The sequence below is a fragment of the Ostrea edulis genome, chromosome 5 (genome assembly GCF_947568905.1).
Source record: "Ostrea edulis chromosome 5, xbOstEdul1.1, whole genome shotgun sequence".
In the NCBI taxonomy this organism is placed as follows: domain Eukaryota; kingdom Metazoa; phylum Mollusca; class Bivalvia; order Ostreida; family Ostreidae; genus Ostrea; species Ostrea edulis.
Genome location: NC_079168.1, coordinates 71,646,069 through 71,665,819, shown reverse-complemented (window position 1 = coordinate 71,665,819; position 19,751 = coordinate 71,646,069). Strand labels below are relative to the sequence as shown.

The window sequence follows — 19,751 nt, the reverse complement described above, 5'->3', positions numbered from 1 at the left end:
TTAAATATTTATTGAATGCAAACTCATTTCTGTGCAATTGTTTAAAAATAATAATGTAAAATTTTAATCGAAATAAAATTTTCATTGCATATTCTATATAAACATGTACATGAGAAAGAAAAGGTACATGTAACTCATTCTACAGTCAACATAAAAAAAGAAAGATAACTCAGCCAAGCAAAAAAAAAAAAAAAAAAAACCCCCTCCCCCCAAAAAAACCTGCCTGCCTCATCAAAATTTTTGGCCCGAGTAACTATTTATTAATTTTTTTGGCCTTATGTATATTCTATGAATTTTTAGTCAACATTTAAAAAAGAAAGATAACTCAGCCAAGCAAAAAATAAAATAAAGAAATAACCCCCCGCCCAAAAAACCCGCCTGCCTCATCAAAATTTTTGGCCCGAGTAACTATTTATTAATTTTTTTGGCCTTATGTATATTCTATATAATGGTCTTCATTGTATTTATTATTTACTGCAGTTTTTGTTTTGTTTTTATGCTTTTGGTCAACACTGAAAATAAAACTGCACTGAAAATAATGATGTATACTGTGTGTTAAACATCAGAAGCTACTGATTCACACCTTAATTTTTCAAGCTTCCAATGTTTGAGAATTGGTTTTTACAAGAGTTTAGACCCTTGTCTGTCTCTTTTCCAAGTCTGTTCATTATCAAAATTTGCCACTTATTACCCAAATTAGTTTGTTCTTTACCTTAATTCGTTTGTACTGTATTGAATTTTCATCCTTTAGCAAGTTTGATTCTCTCTTAGCTGAATTTTGCTCCCTGTTTGTTTGTTTCTAAGTTTGTTCCTTACCTGAGTTTGTTCCTTACCTGAGTTTGTTCCTTACCTGAGCTTAATTCTTCCTTACCAGAGTTTGATTGTTCCTTACCCAAATTTTGTTTGTTCCTTACCTGAGTTTGTTCCTTACCTTAGTTTGTTTGTTTATTACCTGAGTTTGTTCCTTACCTGAGTTTGTTTGTTTCCTACCTGAGCTTGTTTGTTCCTTACTCGAGCTCAATTGTTCCTTACCTAAGCTTGATTTTTCCTTAACTGAGTTTGTTTCTTACCCGAATCTGTTTGTTCCTTACCTGAGTCTGCCCTCTCTGGAACAGAGAGGAGCCATGAAGGGGTTTGAGAATGTCAACACTACAGGAAATGTTTCGGAGATCAGATAAATCCCTGCCATCACATCTGGTAATTAAAAAAAAACAACATCACACACACATTAATATCATTTCAAGGTGAAAAAATACTGTATGCTTATAACTTACAAATTTCATTTCAATACGTTGAAATGTTAAGATAAGGCCCCCACCTAGAGCTATGTAAGGGAAGCAGTACTTTGACTCCATGATAATTATCACATGAATATAATTTCAAGGTGACTACTTTTAAATGGGGGGTGATAGAAAACAGCCCTTTCTGTTGTCCTTGTTCCCTCTTCCTGATCCTTCCCCTAGGCCTGGTCCACTCACACCTCCTTGTCCTGGTTTTCTCTCTCCCCCTATCCCAATTCTCTCCCCTTCCCCATATCCTAATTCTCTCTCCTCCCCTTTCCTAATTTTCTCCCCCTCCCCTATCTCAATTCTCTCCCCCTCCTCTATCCTAATTTTATCTCCCTTCCCTATCCCAATTCTCTCTCCCTTCCCCTATCCTAATTCTCTCTCCATCCCCCTATCCTGATTCTCTCCTTTCCCCCTATCCTAATTCTATCTCTCCCCCTATCCTAATTCTCTCTCCCTCCCCTATCCTAATTCTCTCTCCCCCTCCCCCTATCCTAATTCTCTGTCTCCCCCCATTCCTAATTATCTCTCCCTATCCTAATTCTCTCTCCCTCCCCTATCCTAATTCTCGCTCCCTTCCCCTATCCTAATTCTCTCCAACTCCCCTATCCTAATTTTTTCCCCTCCCTCCTATCCTAATTCTATCCCCTTCCCCTATCCTAATTCTCTCCCCTTCCCCTAACCTAAAACTCTCTTCCTCCCCTATCCTAATTCTCTCTCCCTTCCCTTATCCTAATTATCTCTCCCTCCCCTATCCTAATTATCTTCCCTTCCCCTATCCTAATTCTCTCCATCAACCTATCCTAATTCTATCCCTCCCTCTATCCTAATTCTCTCTCCTACCCAATCCTAATTCTCTCCCTCCCCTATCCTAATTCTCTCTCCCTCCCCTATCCTAATCATCTCCCTCCCCTAACCTAATTCTCTTCCTCCCCTATCCTAATTCTCTCCCCTTCCCCCTATCCTAATTCTCTCCCCTTCCCCCTATCCTAATTCTCTCCCCTTCCCCCTATCCTAATTCTCTCCCCTTCCCCCTATCCTAATTCTTTCTCCCTTCCCCCTATCCAAATTCTCTCCCCTTCCCCCTCTCCTAATTCTTTCTCCTTCCCCCCATCCTAATTCTCTCCCCCATCCTAATTCCCTCTCCATCCCCCCATCCTAATTCTCTCCCTCCCCTATCCTAATTCTCCCTCCTATCCCCCTATCCTAATTCTCTCTCCCTCCCCTATCCTAATTCTCCCTCCCATCCTAATTCTCTCCCTCCCCCATCCCAATTCTCCCTCCCATCCTAATTCCCTCTCCATCCCCCCATCCTAATTCTCTCCCTCCCCCATCCCAATTCTCCCTCCCATCCCCCTATCCTAATTCTCTCTCCCTCCCCTATCCTAATTCTCTCTCCCTCCCCCTATGAATGATCTATTTCCTCCTCCTTGTTTTCCCCTTCCCCTACACCTGGTCCATTCTGTTATCATCCTTGTTCTTTCCCCCGGTCTCTGTTCCCCCTCACCTGATCTTTGTTCCCTCTCACCTGGTCAATGATTCCTCCTCCCTTGTCTTTTTTCAATTACCCTGGTTCCCTCTTCATTTGATTTCTATTCCCCATTCCCATAAAACTTTTTACCTTGCCCCCAAACATCCACTCTCTGTATCTACTTCTTTTTGTTGGGGAATAGAAAATGAGGCTTATTAACTAGCACTCCTTCATGTATACACAGCAAGGACCAATCACAAGTTACCTTTTCTCTGTTTTAAGGACCAATCACAAGTTACCTTTTCTCTGTTTTAAGGACCAATCACGTTACCTTTTCTCTGTCTCAAGGACCAATCACAAGTTACCTTTTCTCTGTCTTAAGGACCGATCACAAGTTACCCTTTCTCTGTCTTAAGGACCAATCACAAGTTACCCTTTCTCTGTCTTAAGGACCAATCACAAGTTACCCTTTCACAAGTTACCCTTTCTCTGTCTTAAGGACCAATCACAAGTTACCCTTTCTCTGTCTTAAGGACCAATCACAAATTACCTTTTCTCTGTCTTAAAGATATTGTCTCTGAAGACATGCTTAATACACTTCTGTATGTACCAATTCAACTGGTCATCACTCAAGGATGGATAGAGATCTAATATGGAGGAAAATATAGATAGTCATTTATATACTCTCATTAAGTGAAGTTGTTTTGTGAGGAATCAACATAAGGAAAAATTGTATTTGAAAAAAAAAAACCCACTAAAGCAATTGAACTTCCTTGCAATTAACCACAGGTAGTTTTACAAGTTTATGTATTGTGTATATTGCATATAGCAATTCAACATCTAGAGGCATCATAAAAATTTGAGAAAGGAATTTGTTTGTATGTACATGTATGGATATATTTGGGAAAAGCTATGCCTTACCCCCTTTTCTATGTTCAATGATGCTGCATTCAAACCAAGGGCTGAAAGTTTTGCATAAGCTTACCCTTTAATTCCTTCATCACACCTGCGACGGCATTCTTCACAGCAGAATCTCTGGAAAACTAAAAACGGAAAATCACATATATTCAATATCAAAAGCTGTCTGACTACATCTTTTTAAAAAGAAAATCATTATTACCTTTAACTTCTTCTTACTTGTTAAATGAATTACAAAAATGTTTGAAATTTCTACAGTGGAGTTTATTCGACTCCATAAAATAACCACTACAATGCTCTCATTGAAATCAAACCTTGTCATGACTGTAGTTTGTAAATATCGCTCTTAGTTTTGTGTTACACAACCTGCAAGAAATAATTAAATGCTCATTAGCAATCAACAAGAGGCCCACAGGCCTTATCGGTCATCTGAGTACTAGTGAAAAAGTATCACTAGTCCAAATGGCTATGAAATCTAGAATTTTTTTTTTTACTGTTCTGAATATCTAAGCTAAATTCTAATGTTCAGCAACAGTATAAACAAGATGTGTAAAATTACCATTTTTTGTACATCCTTTTCTGCTATTCCTATGTATGCATTTAGATTTTATACAGTATCAGTAAACTTAAAGATAAATACTGTATACTAAGTTTGGCCCCACCTTGGGGTCAGAACCCCTACCCCGGGGATCATCAAATTTACAATTTTGGTAAAGGGCTACCTGCTCTTTCTAAATATCCATTTACTTTCAATTTAGTATCAATAACACTAAAGAAGATGTTATTTAAGTGTTTTACACATAAACACTATATAGTAAGTTTGGCCCAACCCTGAGGTCAAAACCCCTACCCCGGGGATCATGAAATTTACAATTTTGGTGGAGGCTTTCCTGCTCTACATCACTAGGCATTTAGTTTTTCTTACACTTGTGCGGTTGTAGAGAAGATTTTTGAAAATTGGTCAATTTTGGGCAGTTTTTGCCCCGCCCCTAGGGCCCCAGGGGTGCTGGAGTCCTGAAATTTACAATTTATGTCCCCCTTGTCCCAAAGATGCTTCATGCCAAATATGAAAAGAATTGGACTGGTAGTTATCAAGAAGAAGTTAAAAACGTTCAACTGTTAATGCACATCGCACGACGGATGACGACAATCAATTGGAATAGGTCACCTGAGTTTACTCAGGTGACCTAAAAATACTGCGGTAGACATTGTTCAAAGTTGAAAACATTGAAAATGATACTTATAAGCTTAAACTTCAATAAAGTACACAATGAAATCAATACTAAGTCTTTATCATCTGTATGAAATAAATACAACAAGAGATGTTTGTAAACCATATATGCCCACATGGTGCAAAATTGAAAAGGGTTATACACATGCATCATTTAATAGATAGTAGTATCACCAATTCAAAATATTGAGCAGACAATATCTTCCTATGTCAGGAGTGGATTGACCATGTGACCTAAAAATCAATAGGGGTCATCTACTTCTTATGCTGTATTGGTGTACCAAGTTTGGTGTCAATCAAGCAAATAATTCTTCAAATATAGGAGACAATATATTACTATGTCCAGTTTAACCATTGAGCTTTGACTATGTGACCTCAAAATCAATAGGGGTCATCTTCTCCTGAAGATATTCCAGTGTACCAAGCTTGATGTCTGTCAAACAAAGAGTTTTAAAGATTTTGCACAGACAGTATATTCCTATGTCCAGTTTGACCCTTGACCTTTGACCTCAAAATCAATAGGTGTGATTTTCTCCTGAAGATGTACCAGTGTACCAAGTTTGATGTCTGTCAAGCAAAGGGTTCTCAAGATATTGAGCAGACAGAGTCTTCCTATGTACAGAGCAGATTGATCCTTGACCTTTGGACCTGAAAAACAATAGGGGTCCTTTTCTACTTATAACCAATCCGTATATGAAATATCATAACAATGAAGTGAATGGTTCTCATGATATTGAGTGGACAACATGTGGTCTACCAACCGACTGACAGGTGCAAAGCAATATGCCCCTCTTCTTTGAAGGGGGGCATAATAAGAAACCATAGATGTTACCACCCCACCCTCACCCCCCAACCTTGGCAGTTGATGATTATTTTCACATAATCACCCCCATAGAACTTGGAATTTCCAGATTACCTACAGCTGGCAAAGTAATCACCTACTCCAGAGTTACGTTGACTGTCATGTACATGTATAAACATACTATATGTTACCTGTATGTACATGTATAAACATACTATATGTTACCTGTATGTACATGTATAAACATGCTATATGTTACCTGTATACAGTATCTCGAAGCTCTCTGAAGTTATCCTGAGATGCCGGGGGCTGACTTTGGTGCTTAAATGTTTTGACTTCTGTGGCTAGATTCTGGATACTGTTAATGATCCTGAAAGACTCTGCATGACCAATCTTAATGGCTTCCTTAAATAACTCATAGTCAACGTTGTTGGCCCCTCCCTCCAGCATTACTGTTAAAAATACCTGCACTCAGTATTTCCATCACACAGAGAAATAGTCATTATCGGTACACTCTTCGATATCATAAATACCTGTGCTCAGTATTTCAGTCACACAGAGAAATAATCATTATTGGTACACTTTTTAATATGATAAATACTGTAAGTGAACTTATTCAGTGTTTTTAAAATTTAGCACAATCAGATCTGATGCACGATTCAGTGTAATCATAAATTAGTGCAATTATGTTCTATGACAATGAATAAATAAAAAAAATTCACATCTTAGCACAAATTGTGAATTAGCATTCTTGGTTCAGAGCCAAAGGAACTTACATACAAAGCCTGTAAAGTACACAGTGATGACCTTGTGTAAATTTCTTGAGGTCACTAATTTTCTTTTAGTGCAATGAGTGCAAAGGATATGAGCTGTTTGGGGTCTTTACCTATTCCCTGTTTGCTGGATGTAATCATCAGGTTAATGTCACTCCTCTCCAGCTCGTGACGAAGCGGATTTATCACAAAGCTCTTATCTACGTAGCCGACCCTGACAGCTCCTACACAAGACAAAAGTCTCTTATACAATATTCTATGTCAAAAACCTCTCTTACTACTTTTGTTGAAACAGAAATATATCACAATAAAATTACCAACCCACAGGACCTTTCCATGGGATAGACGACAGAGTTGTTGCAGCCGATGCTAAATAAAATGAGAAAATGAAAATCCCCATTAATTGATACTTATCTTGAAATTACAGAAAAATATCTAATTCAAACTTAATGGGTATGCACAAATCCTATATATCATACAGACTAGACAGCCATACTTCATTACCTGCATTAATGCTAAGAACTGCAGGATCATTTTCTCCATCAACGGCTAATACATTACAAATTACCTGTAAAAGGGAAGAAAATACAGCTGGTAATGTAATACCACCCCCTCCAATACTACTACTCTAAACTTTCATGAAAAAATTAAATATTCATGTACATTACAAAAATTCAACTTGTAAGAAATACAGTAAAAAATGGTTATAAAGAATACACTTATAATGAATTCATGCTTATTGCAAAGTGATATCTGTTCCCCTATGAGAGGAAAATACTGAAAATTTTATTGGATATAATGAAGTTTGGTTATAAGGAACTGTTTTTCACTGGCCCAGGGGGTTCACTATAATCACGTTTGACTGTATAATGAAGTTTAATTATAATGAACTGTTTTTTGCTGGCCCTGGAGGCTCATTATAACTGTGTTTTACTGTATAATGAAGTCTGGTTACAATGAACTGTTTCTTGCTGGCCCTGGAGGTTCACTATAACTGTGTTTTACTGTATGATAAAGTTTGGTTACAATGAACTGTTTTTTACTGGCCCTGGAGGTTTACTATAACCATGTTTTACTGTACCAGTATCAGTATGCACCTGAATTTCTTTCTGGCATTCCTCTGGGATAAGAGGTCTCAAAGATCTATCTGTAAAGTAAAATACTAGAATACTATTTAATGTTTTAGCTTAAATTTCATCATTCAATCTTAAAATTTCCACTGTAAAGGTCTCTCAGCCAATGAATATGTGCTCTATTCTTCTGACTCGTATCAATGTTTTAACTACAGTTACCTATAACACGACTGGTGAGAATTTCGTTTTCTGTGGGGCCTCGTTCCCGTCTGAAATAGTTCATAGGGATCCGCCCAGCTGCTGCCGCCTTTAGTCTATAATCAACCTGCAACATACTTATACAGTTAAAGGGACTGATTCACGATTTTTCTCCAAATTTTGTTTTTCACATTAAATGATCAAAATCTACAGTCTAATATGTTTAGAAGGTTTCACAAAAAAATTAACTTAAAGGTTATTCATCATGACAGAAGCTCATTATAGAGAGTTTATTATTTGTTTTGAAAACAAAGATTGAGGTGTGTTATTGTTTATGGGGTTTTCAAAATAAATGGGTATTGGCCAAGTTTATCATATACATCACATCCCATGTATACTTTAGGTAAATTGTGTCATTTAAAAGTTAAATTTGTGACAGTACAAAATTAAGATGCTTTGAATTACAAAATTAACGTTTCACCGGTTTGTTTACATACATGTAAAAAGACTTGAGTCTTTGTTTACATAACACAGAATCAAAGCTAAAATATTGCTCTTATCCTTGCATTCAGACGGTCCAAATTTTGGTTGTCAACATTAAATGAGCTATAGTTTTAATTTTTAACATAAAAAATGAAAAACATTTCTTTCGAAAAACGTGAACCAGTCCCTTTAAGACTGATCATGAAAACATTAATCATTTCAGAATGGAAGACAATGTCGGAGGGGAAAACTTACTGTGAGGGGAAGAAATGGGGAGGGCTGGGGCAGAAAAACTTACTGTGAGAGGAAGAAATGGGGAGGGCTGGGGCAGAGCTTTACTGACGACTGTGACAATGTCGGAGGAGAAAACTTACTGTGAGAGGAAGAAATGGGGAGGGCTGGGGCAGAAAAACTTACTGTGAGAGGAAGAAATGGGGAGGGCTGGGGCAGAAAAACTTATTGTGAGAGGAAGAAATGGGGAGGGCTGGGGCAGAAAAACTTATTGTGAGAGGAAGAAATGGGGAGGGCTGGGGCAGAAAAACTTACTGTGAGAGGAAGGAATGGGGAGGACTGGGGCAGAACTTATTGTGAGAGGAAGAAATGGGGAGGGCTGGGGCAGAAAAACTTACTGTGAGAGGAAGAAATGGGGAGGGCTGGGGCAGAGCTTTACTGACGACTGTGATAATGTCGGAGGAGAAAACTTACTGTGAGAGGAAGAAATGGGGAGGGCTGGGGCAGAGCTTTACTGACAGCTGTGACAAGGACACTGGTTTCCCCTTGCTGAAAAAGAAATCAAACAAATGAGAAAAATAATACTCAACAAGAAAATCAGCTGGACAAGAGTGAAAAGAAGCCACAGTTCTTCTCTCGTTACCTTGATAACTGCTGCCCCGTCAGCAAATTTTGCCAATTTTCCTGTCTCTATTGTAAGATCTCTATAAAAGTAAAGGAAATGCTTCTCATGTATAATAATCAAAGTAACAATGTCTCCTCAATCTAACAAAAGTAAATCAACAATAGGATTAAGCTGCTGAACTTTAGGACTGTGTTCAGAGTGAGAGCGGTGAGCTGGTAGCATAGCTTGTGAGCAAACATCAGTTTTATCTACCAACTAGTGTTCAGAGTGAGAGTGGTGAGCTGGTAGCATAGCTTGTGAGCACACATCAGTTTTATCTACTAACTAGTGTTCAGAGTGAGAGCTGTGAGCTGGTAGCATAGCTTGTGAGCTAACATCAGTTTTATCTACTAGTGGTTTTCATCATAATCGGAAATTGTGTCCTAATTTGCAGCATCAACACTACGTATTCTGAACATATGTCTGTCTTTGTAAATCAAAACTATTAAAAACTGGCAAATTCTTTAAGATATAAGGTAGATCAAATTTTCAATGATAATTTTAAAATTTTGGAAATTGATAGTTATTTCTGGCATACTTATAGTGCTTAGATTTTTTACTTTTTCAAATTGAAATAATACTTGTATAATAATATACATTAATAAGATATTGTTGGGGTATCAGATCATGTAAAATGAGAAAACGGTTTTCTCAATTTTGTCCTTCAAGAAATATTAAAGGTACAACATCTAAAAAGGCCTCAAGAGGGGTGGGAAAGTTCAAAAGATCAAGGCCATTTTTTATACTCTCTTACTATTGTACATTATAGGGCATGGTCAGCTGATTGTGTATAATGTATTCTGCAGACATGCCAGTTCATCACATAAACTATGACTTAAAAACGAATATATTGTTTTCACTCACAATGTAGATGGTGATGTCACATTTGCCTTGCTTTATTGCAGAGCTGAATAAAATTATAGGTTTCTTCAATATTTAGATGACTGATCCGCCACTGCATTACTTGCCCTGGCTAAGATTTCTTTTATTTCAACCGAAGATTACGTGTTTTTGGAAACTCAATGAGTTCTACATCTGTCACATTGTGAGAACTTTGCTTCTGTCTCTAAAAATTCAACGAGGACGCAGTGCAGAGGTTTGTTTTCATTTCCTTAGGAAAAATATCTTAACTTAGGATAGCCCATAGGCTGTTGTAAAGTTGCGATGATTTTTTAATGTTACTTATTAAGTTAAGAAGTTTAATAAGACGGGTATTTATCATATCATAACTTTTAAAAGGTTACGAAAAAATTTTGAACATACGCATTTTAGTAATATTCAGTCCTGGACAGTAGTACCCAATTTAAACCCCTGTGAGATGCCAGAATGCATGGTGGACACAAAATCTAGCAGCAGATGACCCTAAAATATGTCTTTCACTACTCTTTCAGCACCAGATCTGTGCAGGACTGGAATGCCTTAACAGAGGACATCACCTCAACCCAGTCCTCTTTAGAGGATTTCCGAGCTATATTCGATTAAAAGGTCGGCATTGTTATGTCCCTTAACATGTGCATGTACAAAGTTGTAATCTTTTAATGGGGAGGTAAACTGTTTTTACCTTGGTTGGAGTTTAAAAATGCTCAAAGATAAGTTCAACTCCAGAAGAAGATGATCTCCAATAATTCAAGTTCTCGAGACCCCACTTGGCACTAAATATTACAATTGTCAGCAAGAAAGATTAATGTGACTTGATCCATGACTCACATGTTTCATAACTGAAGGAAATACATGTTTACATGTGGTGTATATTTTCTAAATTGTCTGAATTATGACATCCTTAATACCAATCAATAAAATGCCACACAAATGTAAATGATGTCACCATCTGCATTGACACAGACTAACAGAGTGCAAACACTGCATTAAGACACAGACTAACAGAGTGCAAACAATATTTGCTTTGAAATCGTAGTTTATGTGATGAACTGGCAAATCACTATTAGCTGCACTTGCCTCAACTGTAGAGCCATCAACATACCATTAATGACTTTCACAGTTTCACGATCTTTGATTTTAACTTGTCATGTCAAAAGGCATTAACAACATATAATAATACCCATCATTTTCATTCACAATATGAAAAGTAATGATACATTACGTGTTTTACATCGGTTTTTTCTCTTGCTCGAACGGGCCTTCGCGAAGCAAGGCTCTCAAGGTAACACATGTGTAAAAGAAAAATTGAGAAAATTAGCAAAGGAATAGAGATAATCTCTACATACGTTCACTGAAAATTTTGTGATCCATACGGGCGCCGCCATTTTGTTCTGTTTATCAAATACTAAGCTGAAATAGGAAAAGAGTAATACGACTAAATAGATGAATGAGTTCATGACTTCATAAGTTTTTAAAATAAAAATATACGATATATTTTCGCTTATGTTTTTACCACTTTGAATTTGTTGGTTAGTTTTGTTTAGTTTTTTAAAACTGTCTTTTAAATTACAAACAGGATGTACATATTGTTGTTTATAATTGTTTGATTTGAAAGAGAGAAAAAAAGCCGAGATGTGATGTCACAATGCACGGTTTACGTTGCCTGGTTGTATATTCCCCGCGTTAAATGAATAGGTCGATCCTCTATCTATCCTCATATGCCCCCTTTCATATTAGATGTTACTGGGTATTTAACAGGTTGGGAACACTTTCCCTATAGCGAGATAATCTCACTAAAACGTGATTTTCTTTCTCTATAGCGAAAGTAAATATATCCCGTACAACCAAGAAAAACACCCATGGAGTACAGCTCTTCGTGTTTCAGGTAAAAAGAAGAAAAAGTGCTAAAATGTCTGATACTTCTGCAAATATATATTAATCAAAACAAAAACACTCACGATGTGTATTGGATTTCACACTGCTTCCCTCTTACGCAGCAACTTTGATCTGCAATTTCCTGACTATGTTGTCAATTTCATAGAAATAATTTGCATCATGTTGAGTGTGTGTCGCACTTATTCAGCGTTGCACGGGATTTGCCATTATTTTTAGAGGGCGAAGCCCTCTCACGGCCCAAAGGGCCGTGAGAGCGGAGCTCTCCCTATAGGTAACACGTATATACATGTTTAAAAGGAAAATAATGAAAAATTAAACCATACCTATGGAACTTGAAAAGTTTGGTACCAATGGCGTCGATTCGAATATTAGCGCGTGGACATGTATTCCTCCATTTTGAATCTCGTCTACCCTAGTTCACGTCATTCTGAGATGTTACATAAAATCCATAAAAGCATGTAGATATATATCTAAATCTTATTTTCTTAATCATATATAATCACTCCACAATTAACGCCATGTTTTTTGTTGTGGTTCAAACGCTATGTCTGTAAATTTGCTAAATAACGACGCTGAATATGATGTCACAATGTACTGATTGTACATCGATTGCGTTATATTTCCCGCGTTCAATATATAGGCGGATCAAAGGTCCAAAATTAGGATACAGCTCTGTCCTCGTGCTAACTTCGGGTTATTTTTGTCCTGTTTTGGATATAGATACTAATGCCAAAACTTTTTTGCTTCGCCCTCAAACACAGTCACGCCGTAAAACATATTAATAAAGATGCCAAAACACCTGTTTATGGTAATGTTTATTTCTCGCTAAAGAGGGAAAATCGCGTTTTAGCGAGAATATCTCGCTATAGGGAAAGTGTTCCCAACCTGTTTAGTGCAAGGGGAATTTCATAATTTTAAAATATATTTTTAAATGAATTATGATTTATCATACTTAACGGAACTATGATTATCACTTGGGACACGCCAATTACCATTTCATGCTTCGCTCGGTCCAACAGTCACACCGTATACATATTATTTTAATGTGTGCATAATGATTTCTTTAGCCAGAATTTCCTCTACGATGTACCTGTTTCCTAGCTTCACTGAAATTGAAGCAGTTGATTGGAATCGTTTTATTGGATCCCATCGTGTGAATTTCATCCATTTATTTGAATGAAAGTATATTAATTTCCACATTATCACTGCATTTAACCGCTGTTCATGTTTGTCAGGTGATTGATATTTCAATTTTCCTCATTTCATGCTCTCTTACAAGGGCGCAGCCATCTTTGAATTTTATTAACCTATACGTTGAACTATTCGAGTGATTTTAACTATCAGGTTAAACTTTGCATTTTCGGATCTGTCTAATGATATGGAATCATGTTTACATTTTTATGATATACGATGGCTATATTGAATATTTAATGAATATTCCAACTATATTCCAACAATGCGAATAAAGTGAAGTTCGGATTACTCACCAAGGAAAAAGCGCGCGTAGTTTGTAGTGTTGACAGACTATATACAAGGTATTTCTATTTGAAATTTGTTAGTGTATCACATAACTTTTACTGTACCTTACAATACTGAAATTTTATACAAGGACATACGGTTTTCTGTCTACATGAATGGGACGGGTATTGTGTGAGTTACGTAGTTTGACTATGGTTCTCTGATCATGATTCTTGTATTACAAGTTGTAAGATTTTACACAGATTAGTTTGTTTACATGTAAATTTAAGTGTACCCACTGTTTACCTATTACGATCCTCGCGCTCCCTCAATTGACTCCTCCCATCTTTCTATCTTTTCTGTCTCTTCCTTAACACCACGGACCCTTAATTTCCTTTCTTAGCTCTTCTGCCGACCTTTAGGCTAGTATTATATAGTTTATGTCCCTGATGTGGAGATGCGAAAAGAATTTGTCATAATGCTCATTTTATGCTGTCATCCACTTTTTATTACAGGATTTTCAAGTGACAAAATGTTATTTATTTGAATAATGTATATTAAAGTACGAAGTCAGGAAGTGGTTGTTCATGCTAGCGGGAGATGATTATGTTGATGGGGAATTATGCCCATAGAGATATATATCCAGCATGCAGGGGTGTGATTTTTCCTCTTTTCAGAGGAAATCCTCTGATTTGCTCAATTTTCGAAAAAATGAAACACTCTGGATTTGATCTAAAGTGGCAGAAAATGATATTTTTCCAGGTAGGGTGAGGTGTTTTCCTCTGATTTCTGAGGAATTCAATCACATCCCTGAGCATGTTGGATTTGTCAAATATATAAGATGTTGCAGATTACATGTTATGTCAGGGCTCTACATTAACCTTTTTCCTACTTGTCCATGCGGACAAGGGACAAAGATATTTACTTGTCAGATCTTCAACTTCACTTGTCTGAAAAATTTTCAAAAAAGATCTGATATTGTCAACTTGAAAACTGTTTTACTTAAAATATAGTCCTTTTTTATACCTGCTTGATTGATTTTTTTTTTTATCTTATTCACTTGATAAAAAGAACAAACACATAAAACAAAATTTTATCTAGACTTCCTGTCTTGAATCAATGACTTCGTAAGATCCATGAATGCCTCTTTACAAAATTGAAAGTAGTACGCAATAAGTGAACACCGATCCTGATCGAGTGTGACTTGATCAGCTAGTTTACATAGCGATTGATATCAGGATCGAAGTTCATTTTTCATGCATTGCTTCCGACTTGGAACTACCAATAAACTTTTCACCAATCATTCTTTTTATTATTTGGAGACTTCTTTACATAAGAAAGCACTTGTTCAATCGGACAAGTGCCCATCAATATTCACTTGTCCTAATTTTATTTCCACTAGTGCCGGACAAGCATTAACGTCGAGCCCTGTAACTAAGTTCTATACATGTGATGATTCAGAAATTAAGGATGTACTCTACATCGTCATATGACTGACTTCCATGGATGTCAGCAATATTTGTCTATTCATTTCAAAACTCATCGCTCAGTAGGTTAACACGTCGACTGCTGAACTGTAGATTGCGGGTTCGAGTCCAGCAGGGGTTTTAAATATTTTCAGATTGGTTTTTACTAAAACTGCATTTTTGACTAAATAAAGTATATTTGAAAGTTTTCAGTTTCCAGATATTGTTGTTCATATCCTCCACTTTTCATCCATTATGATATCAAATTGGTGTAACATTCCTCCTAAAATATTAGATTAATGTGTGCAGATGAATCATTGTATTTTATCATTGCACTATGGTTTTTGATTTGTTACTCCGCAGTAAAATGCCATGGGATGTTGTAAACTCGGACTTTGGGGGAGAGGAAACTGTGAACTTTGGTCCCCGAGAGGAGTCTGGATCGGCGCTGTATCAGATCGATACTCTTGCTACTATAACATCTCAAGAAAAGGTTTGGGCCCTAGCTCTTGGATACAAATATAATAGATCTCCAACATTTTACATTGTATATAATTCAGATTTTATACCGATTATAGGAGACAGAAATTCCCCACATTGTGAGCTCGGTGGTTGGAGAATTAGCGTGCCTATCAGTAGACTATCATGTCTCCGTGTTCACGGATTGCCAACACACAACCACACTGGCCTATGGTAAGGATAAGAATAAAATCTGAGGCATCAAACACAAATCAGTAGGCCTACTTAAAAAAACATCTGCCATTTTGGTAGGGGAAATTGTCATCTTAAATATTGGTTTGATTATAAACTGAAGTTTCTTTTAAAATGATGTATTTGGTGTAGATATACTTTAAAGGCATCAGCATTATTTTGATGTCCTTGTAGATGCTGTTGTGGAAGAAATAGCCCTCAGTCCTCTTCCTGATGAGGAGATGATGATTCTGGGGGACTCCTCCGGGAGACTTCACATCCTGGACATTGAAACTTCCAAAGTGACTTTCTCTCATGTATGTTTGCACGATTCATTACTAATTTTTATGGTTTTTTCTTCTTCATATAATCAATTCAATTTTGAATGTTCACACAATTTTTACTTAGGCCTTGCATTATTTTAAAATTGCAGCAAATTTGACATCCAAAAATTTGCATGTTGTATACATGTGTCTTTAAACCAGATGTACATACATTGATGTTGATGATTTCAAATTAGTTAAATTTAAACCTACATTGCATTTTTAATGTCTTTAAACATGTTAAAGACAGATTTGAAACTTTTTATACACTGTATTGTTATTGGGGATTGTAGCTGGTATTAAGCCAATGTTACCGTTATTTTTTTATGATTCTCATTATCTTGATAGATTGTCACACCTCCCAACAAAGTCGGGAAAACATTCTGTCGGATTAAGTGTGTTGATGCTGGAGAAGGTATGTGTATTTGACTAGTGCTGTTAACACTATCTGGTTACTGTTGATTCCATTCTACGTAACTCTTCATCAAGTGTCTTTGTATTACACTCATCTTTCGTGATTTAATTTGTACATGTATCATCTAAATTGCAGTCTTATTAATCAAGTGATAGGAGGAATTTTTTAAATGAATTATGTGCATGAGTAAAGCAGAGTATTGCACACTTACACATATAAAGGGCTGTGGTCTGTATTCCAAAGCACACAAACTCAGAATTCAGTGTTCGAAATTAACTTTTTCAAGCACTAGTCCATATGGACTAGTGACTATTGATGTTCACTAGTCCGCAAAGCATTTCACTAGTCTGTCCAGTATATCATATAAAATTAATGATCTCCATTTTATTCAATAGTATTTAATCAAACCAAACACATCACATTTGCAAACAATTCAGTTTCTGACACCTAGAGAAGAAAAAAGACCACCATTCTTTATTTTGCATTCAAGATCTTCAGAAGCATACATTAACCTCTGAGTTAATCACGTAACCCCTTTTTTAAACGTCCATAAGTGCGTTCGAGATCGACATTCCCGTTGTTCTCGTGCTCAGTTATTAGAGTCACAAGAGTTTGAAATTTTATCAATAAAGTCAATAAAATTCACTCGATTGACCAAGTCATGAGCTATGTGTTATATTTTATGAACTCATGTGTTAAGAGTCGCGAATAACGAGAACATGTGCGCACAAACATGTTCTTCGACCACACTACTTACAGAGGTGGTGTGTGAGATCTTGCACCTCGAACCCGTTCTTGTGATGCATAATCTGTGTTCAGAATCAGCAGGAATTTGTACTTGTACCAAGAACGTCGGTCTCAAACGCACTCCATGTGTTTGGAAGATGAGCATGTCATTGTCATGCAAACACTTAATCATGCAGGTAATCTACCATAACTTCAAACATCTAAGAGACTCAGACAAATTTGCTAAAATCTTAACCCATTCAAGATTGATTTCTGGATTTTCACTAGTCCGTATGAACTAGTGTTATAGAGAGTTTACTAGTCTGACATGTTTTTTACTAGTCTCGGACTTACGGACATGAGGTAATTTCGAACCTTGGAATTTATAAATGTCTGCTGTAGTTTGACTTAGTTGAGTGCATGTATAAATCTTCTAACCAATTCTTTATTTTAGGTTTGTACAATTTATTTGTACTGGCTACCAGTGGGGAGGTGACTATATTGCAGAATTTTAATAAAGAAACATTTCAGGCAGGGGGAGGTAAGCAGGGCCCAGATTACTGTCCTTTACATAATTAGGAAAATTCTGTAGTATTTGACATAGGGAATGGTACCGTTTATCGGTACCAGTTAAGGCAGTTACATAAGGAAAAAGCACTCAGACTGGTATGTAGACAATCTGGTAGACATTTACTGGCCCTGATTATAGTTGTCAGATTCCTTTGTTTTGCTAGACATAAATTTACGGATCAAATATTACATGGAAAGTTTATGATCATCTGTCTCTATATAAATAGAAGCTATGTGATGCAGTCTACTCAGGATAAGTTAAAACTCAGGGTACCAGCTGATTATTTTCAATATATCCAAAGTGCAAAATAAATTATTAAGTAATTTCTTATCAGTTTTTAAAAAAAAAAAAAAAATTTCACTTTGATCCTAATACAATAAACCTATGCTAACTAACCAAATTAAGTAGTCATAGATTAAAACATATTATACATGTACATAAAACGTATTATTCGTACATAAAATGAAGTGAAATTGAATTATGTTATCTATTTCATATTACATGTACAGTATATACATTTACTTTTAAACTGAGTAATGGTCAGTATTGGAATTCGCATATCTTCATTTTTCTTTATGTCATGTTGAAAACAAGTTTGGGTGGTGATAACTGTAAAAACGTGCAATGAAAACATCTCTGTAAAAAAAAAACTCATCTGGGGACACCTTTAAAACTGCATGGTTGTAGATTCACTGACTATATCGACCACCAATGTGTATTACATGTACAGTGTATACTTTCATTTATCTGTTCAAGTTGAGAAATATTTCATTGTAACTAATTTCAAAATAACCAACATGTTCATGCAAAGATAAGAATTTACATTAGTTGAAAAATTGCTTCATTTCTAAATAAGCAATGTTTTGAAATATTCGATTTAGACATGTACACTGTAGGTGTAAGTTGTAATTCATTTGGGCTGTAAATTCAACGTCTTTTGCTATTGTTATATTATAATTCATTTAGACTGTAAATCTTGTACTTTTTCTAGGCTATTGTGTTGGGGCTGTAAATTTCATGTTTTTGTATTTCTAGATTATATTATGGTGGGACAGAATAATCAACATCTTTTACTATTTCTAGATTAATTTGTGAGGACTGAAAAATTCAACATATTTTACTATTTCTAGATTAGAATTTATAAGGACTGTAAATTTACTGTCATTTTCGATTGCTAGATTATGATTTACATATATCATAGATATATCATTTATGATTGCTAGATTATAAGTAGTTGGGGCTGTAATTTCAACATGCGTATATATGTAGGTCAAAATTTGTGGCACTTCACCTGCAGCTGGTGACCCATGAAAAAAATTCTTGATTGAGATGTAAAACAACATACAAACACACACACACACACACACACACACACACACACACACACACACACAGTAGGTTTTACTATTGTTTAGATCAATAGTAAATGAAGCCATGGCCGTGAAAGCCACGAAGTTTGCACAGTATTTGGGTACTTTGTCTCAAGGTACATACATATATATCTCAAGGTGATATCTGTGTAATTCTTTCAGCTGAAATCCGGGCAGTGTTAAAGGACAGGCTAGTTAGGGCTAGTGTTAGCTCTGTGCATACCTGTGTTGCAGACTTAGCATGCTTCAGTGACAGCTTTATTACAATGGTAAGGAGATATTTACAGGGTGCTACTTAGTCGTGGGTTAGGGGAGCTATATCAATGATATGTATTTGTATCTCCTATCAATGTAATTTTAATAGAGGGGGGAAAAAATTATGCATCCACATTTCATTTCAGGGAAATGGAGATGGAATTCTGGGAGTTTGGGAATGGGAGAATGGAGAGCCAGTTCTGGATGAAGTGGTGGGAGCTGACTTCATCTCTGGTAAGAGAAGTATTATTAATATTAATAACTGTAATAAATAATACCTCAGCCAAAACAACAAATTGTCTGACACCTGATTCTGGAGATACTTAAGCTGGTATATTTATCAAATTTAATATTGCTTCATACACAGTGTGTGTACTGTAATTCTGTTTACAGCTAATGGAATCACTCAAGGAAAAGTCACCAGTGATGGAAATTTCTTTTTCTCGTTGGATTCCAAGGTTTGTATTGTTGATTCTAAATACATGTATGATATGTACATGTAAAATTGTGATTCCATTCTGATTTGAGTAAGTTCATTCGGGGAGGACTCCTGTTTTCAGGGGCACCCTTTC

At 36.3% G+C, this 19,751-nt stretch overlaps 2 protein-coding genes across 6 annotated transcripts in view; one reads left to right on the top strand and one right to left on the bottom strand.

The window, feature by feature from the left end:
- LOC125650936 (polyribonucleotide nucleotidyltransferase 1, mitochondrial-like) overlaps window positions 1–13,210 on the bottom strand; it is a 32,417-nt gene extending 19,207 nt beyond the window's left edge. Inside the window, exons 1-13 of one of the 5 annotated variants that reach the window (XM_048879508.2) lie at window positions 12,996–13,210; window positions 9,110–9,170; window positions 8,941–9,015; window positions 7,774–7,879; window positions 7,579–7,628; window positions 6,986–7,049; window positions 6,803–6,850; window positions 6,595–6,705; window positions 5,968–6,160; window positions 3,990–4,041; window positions 3,743–3,800; window positions 3,308–3,404; window positions 1,092–1,194 (exon numbers count right to left, since the gene is read on the bottom strand). In XM_048879508.2, the coding sequence (XP_048735465.2) occupies window positions 1,092–1,194; window positions 3,308–3,404; window positions 3,743–3,800; window positions 3,990–4,041; window positions 5,968–6,160; window positions 6,595–6,705; window positions 6,803–6,850; window positions 6,986–7,049; window positions 7,579–7,628; window positions 7,774–7,879; window positions 8,941–9,015; window positions 9,110–9,170; window positions 12,996–13,105 (1,128 nt within the window). In that variant the 5' untranslated portion in view covers window positions 13,106–13,210. The other 4 variants (XM_048879509.2, XM_056165423.1, XM_048879511.2 and 1 more) reach the window with 4 other exon arrangements.
- A 187-nt stretch (window positions 13,211–13,397) lies between these two features.
- The window catches only part of LOC125650134 (kinetochore-associated protein 1-like), an 80,938-nt gene continuing 74,584 nt past the window's right edge, over window positions 13,398–19,751 (top strand). The window contains exons 1-9 of the mRNA XM_056165422.1: window positions 13,398–13,440; window positions 15,193–15,322; window positions 15,408–15,522; window positions 15,715–15,836; window positions 16,191–16,257; window positions 17,438–17,524; window positions 19,087–19,193; window positions 19,326–19,413; window positions 19,573–19,637. Coding sequence (XP_056021397.1) covers window positions 15,197–15,322; window positions 15,408–15,522; window positions 15,715–15,836; window positions 16,191–16,257; window positions 17,438–17,524; window positions 19,087–19,193; window positions 19,326–19,413; window positions 19,573–19,637 — 777 coding nt within the window. The 5' untranslated portion in view covers window positions 13,398–13,440; window positions 15,193–15,196. The remainder of the gene's footprint in view (window positions 13,441–15,192; window positions 15,323–15,407; window positions 15,523–15,714; window positions 15,837–16,190; window positions 16,258–17,437; window positions 17,525–19,086; window positions 19,194–19,325; window positions 19,414–19,572; window positions 19,638–19,751) is intronic.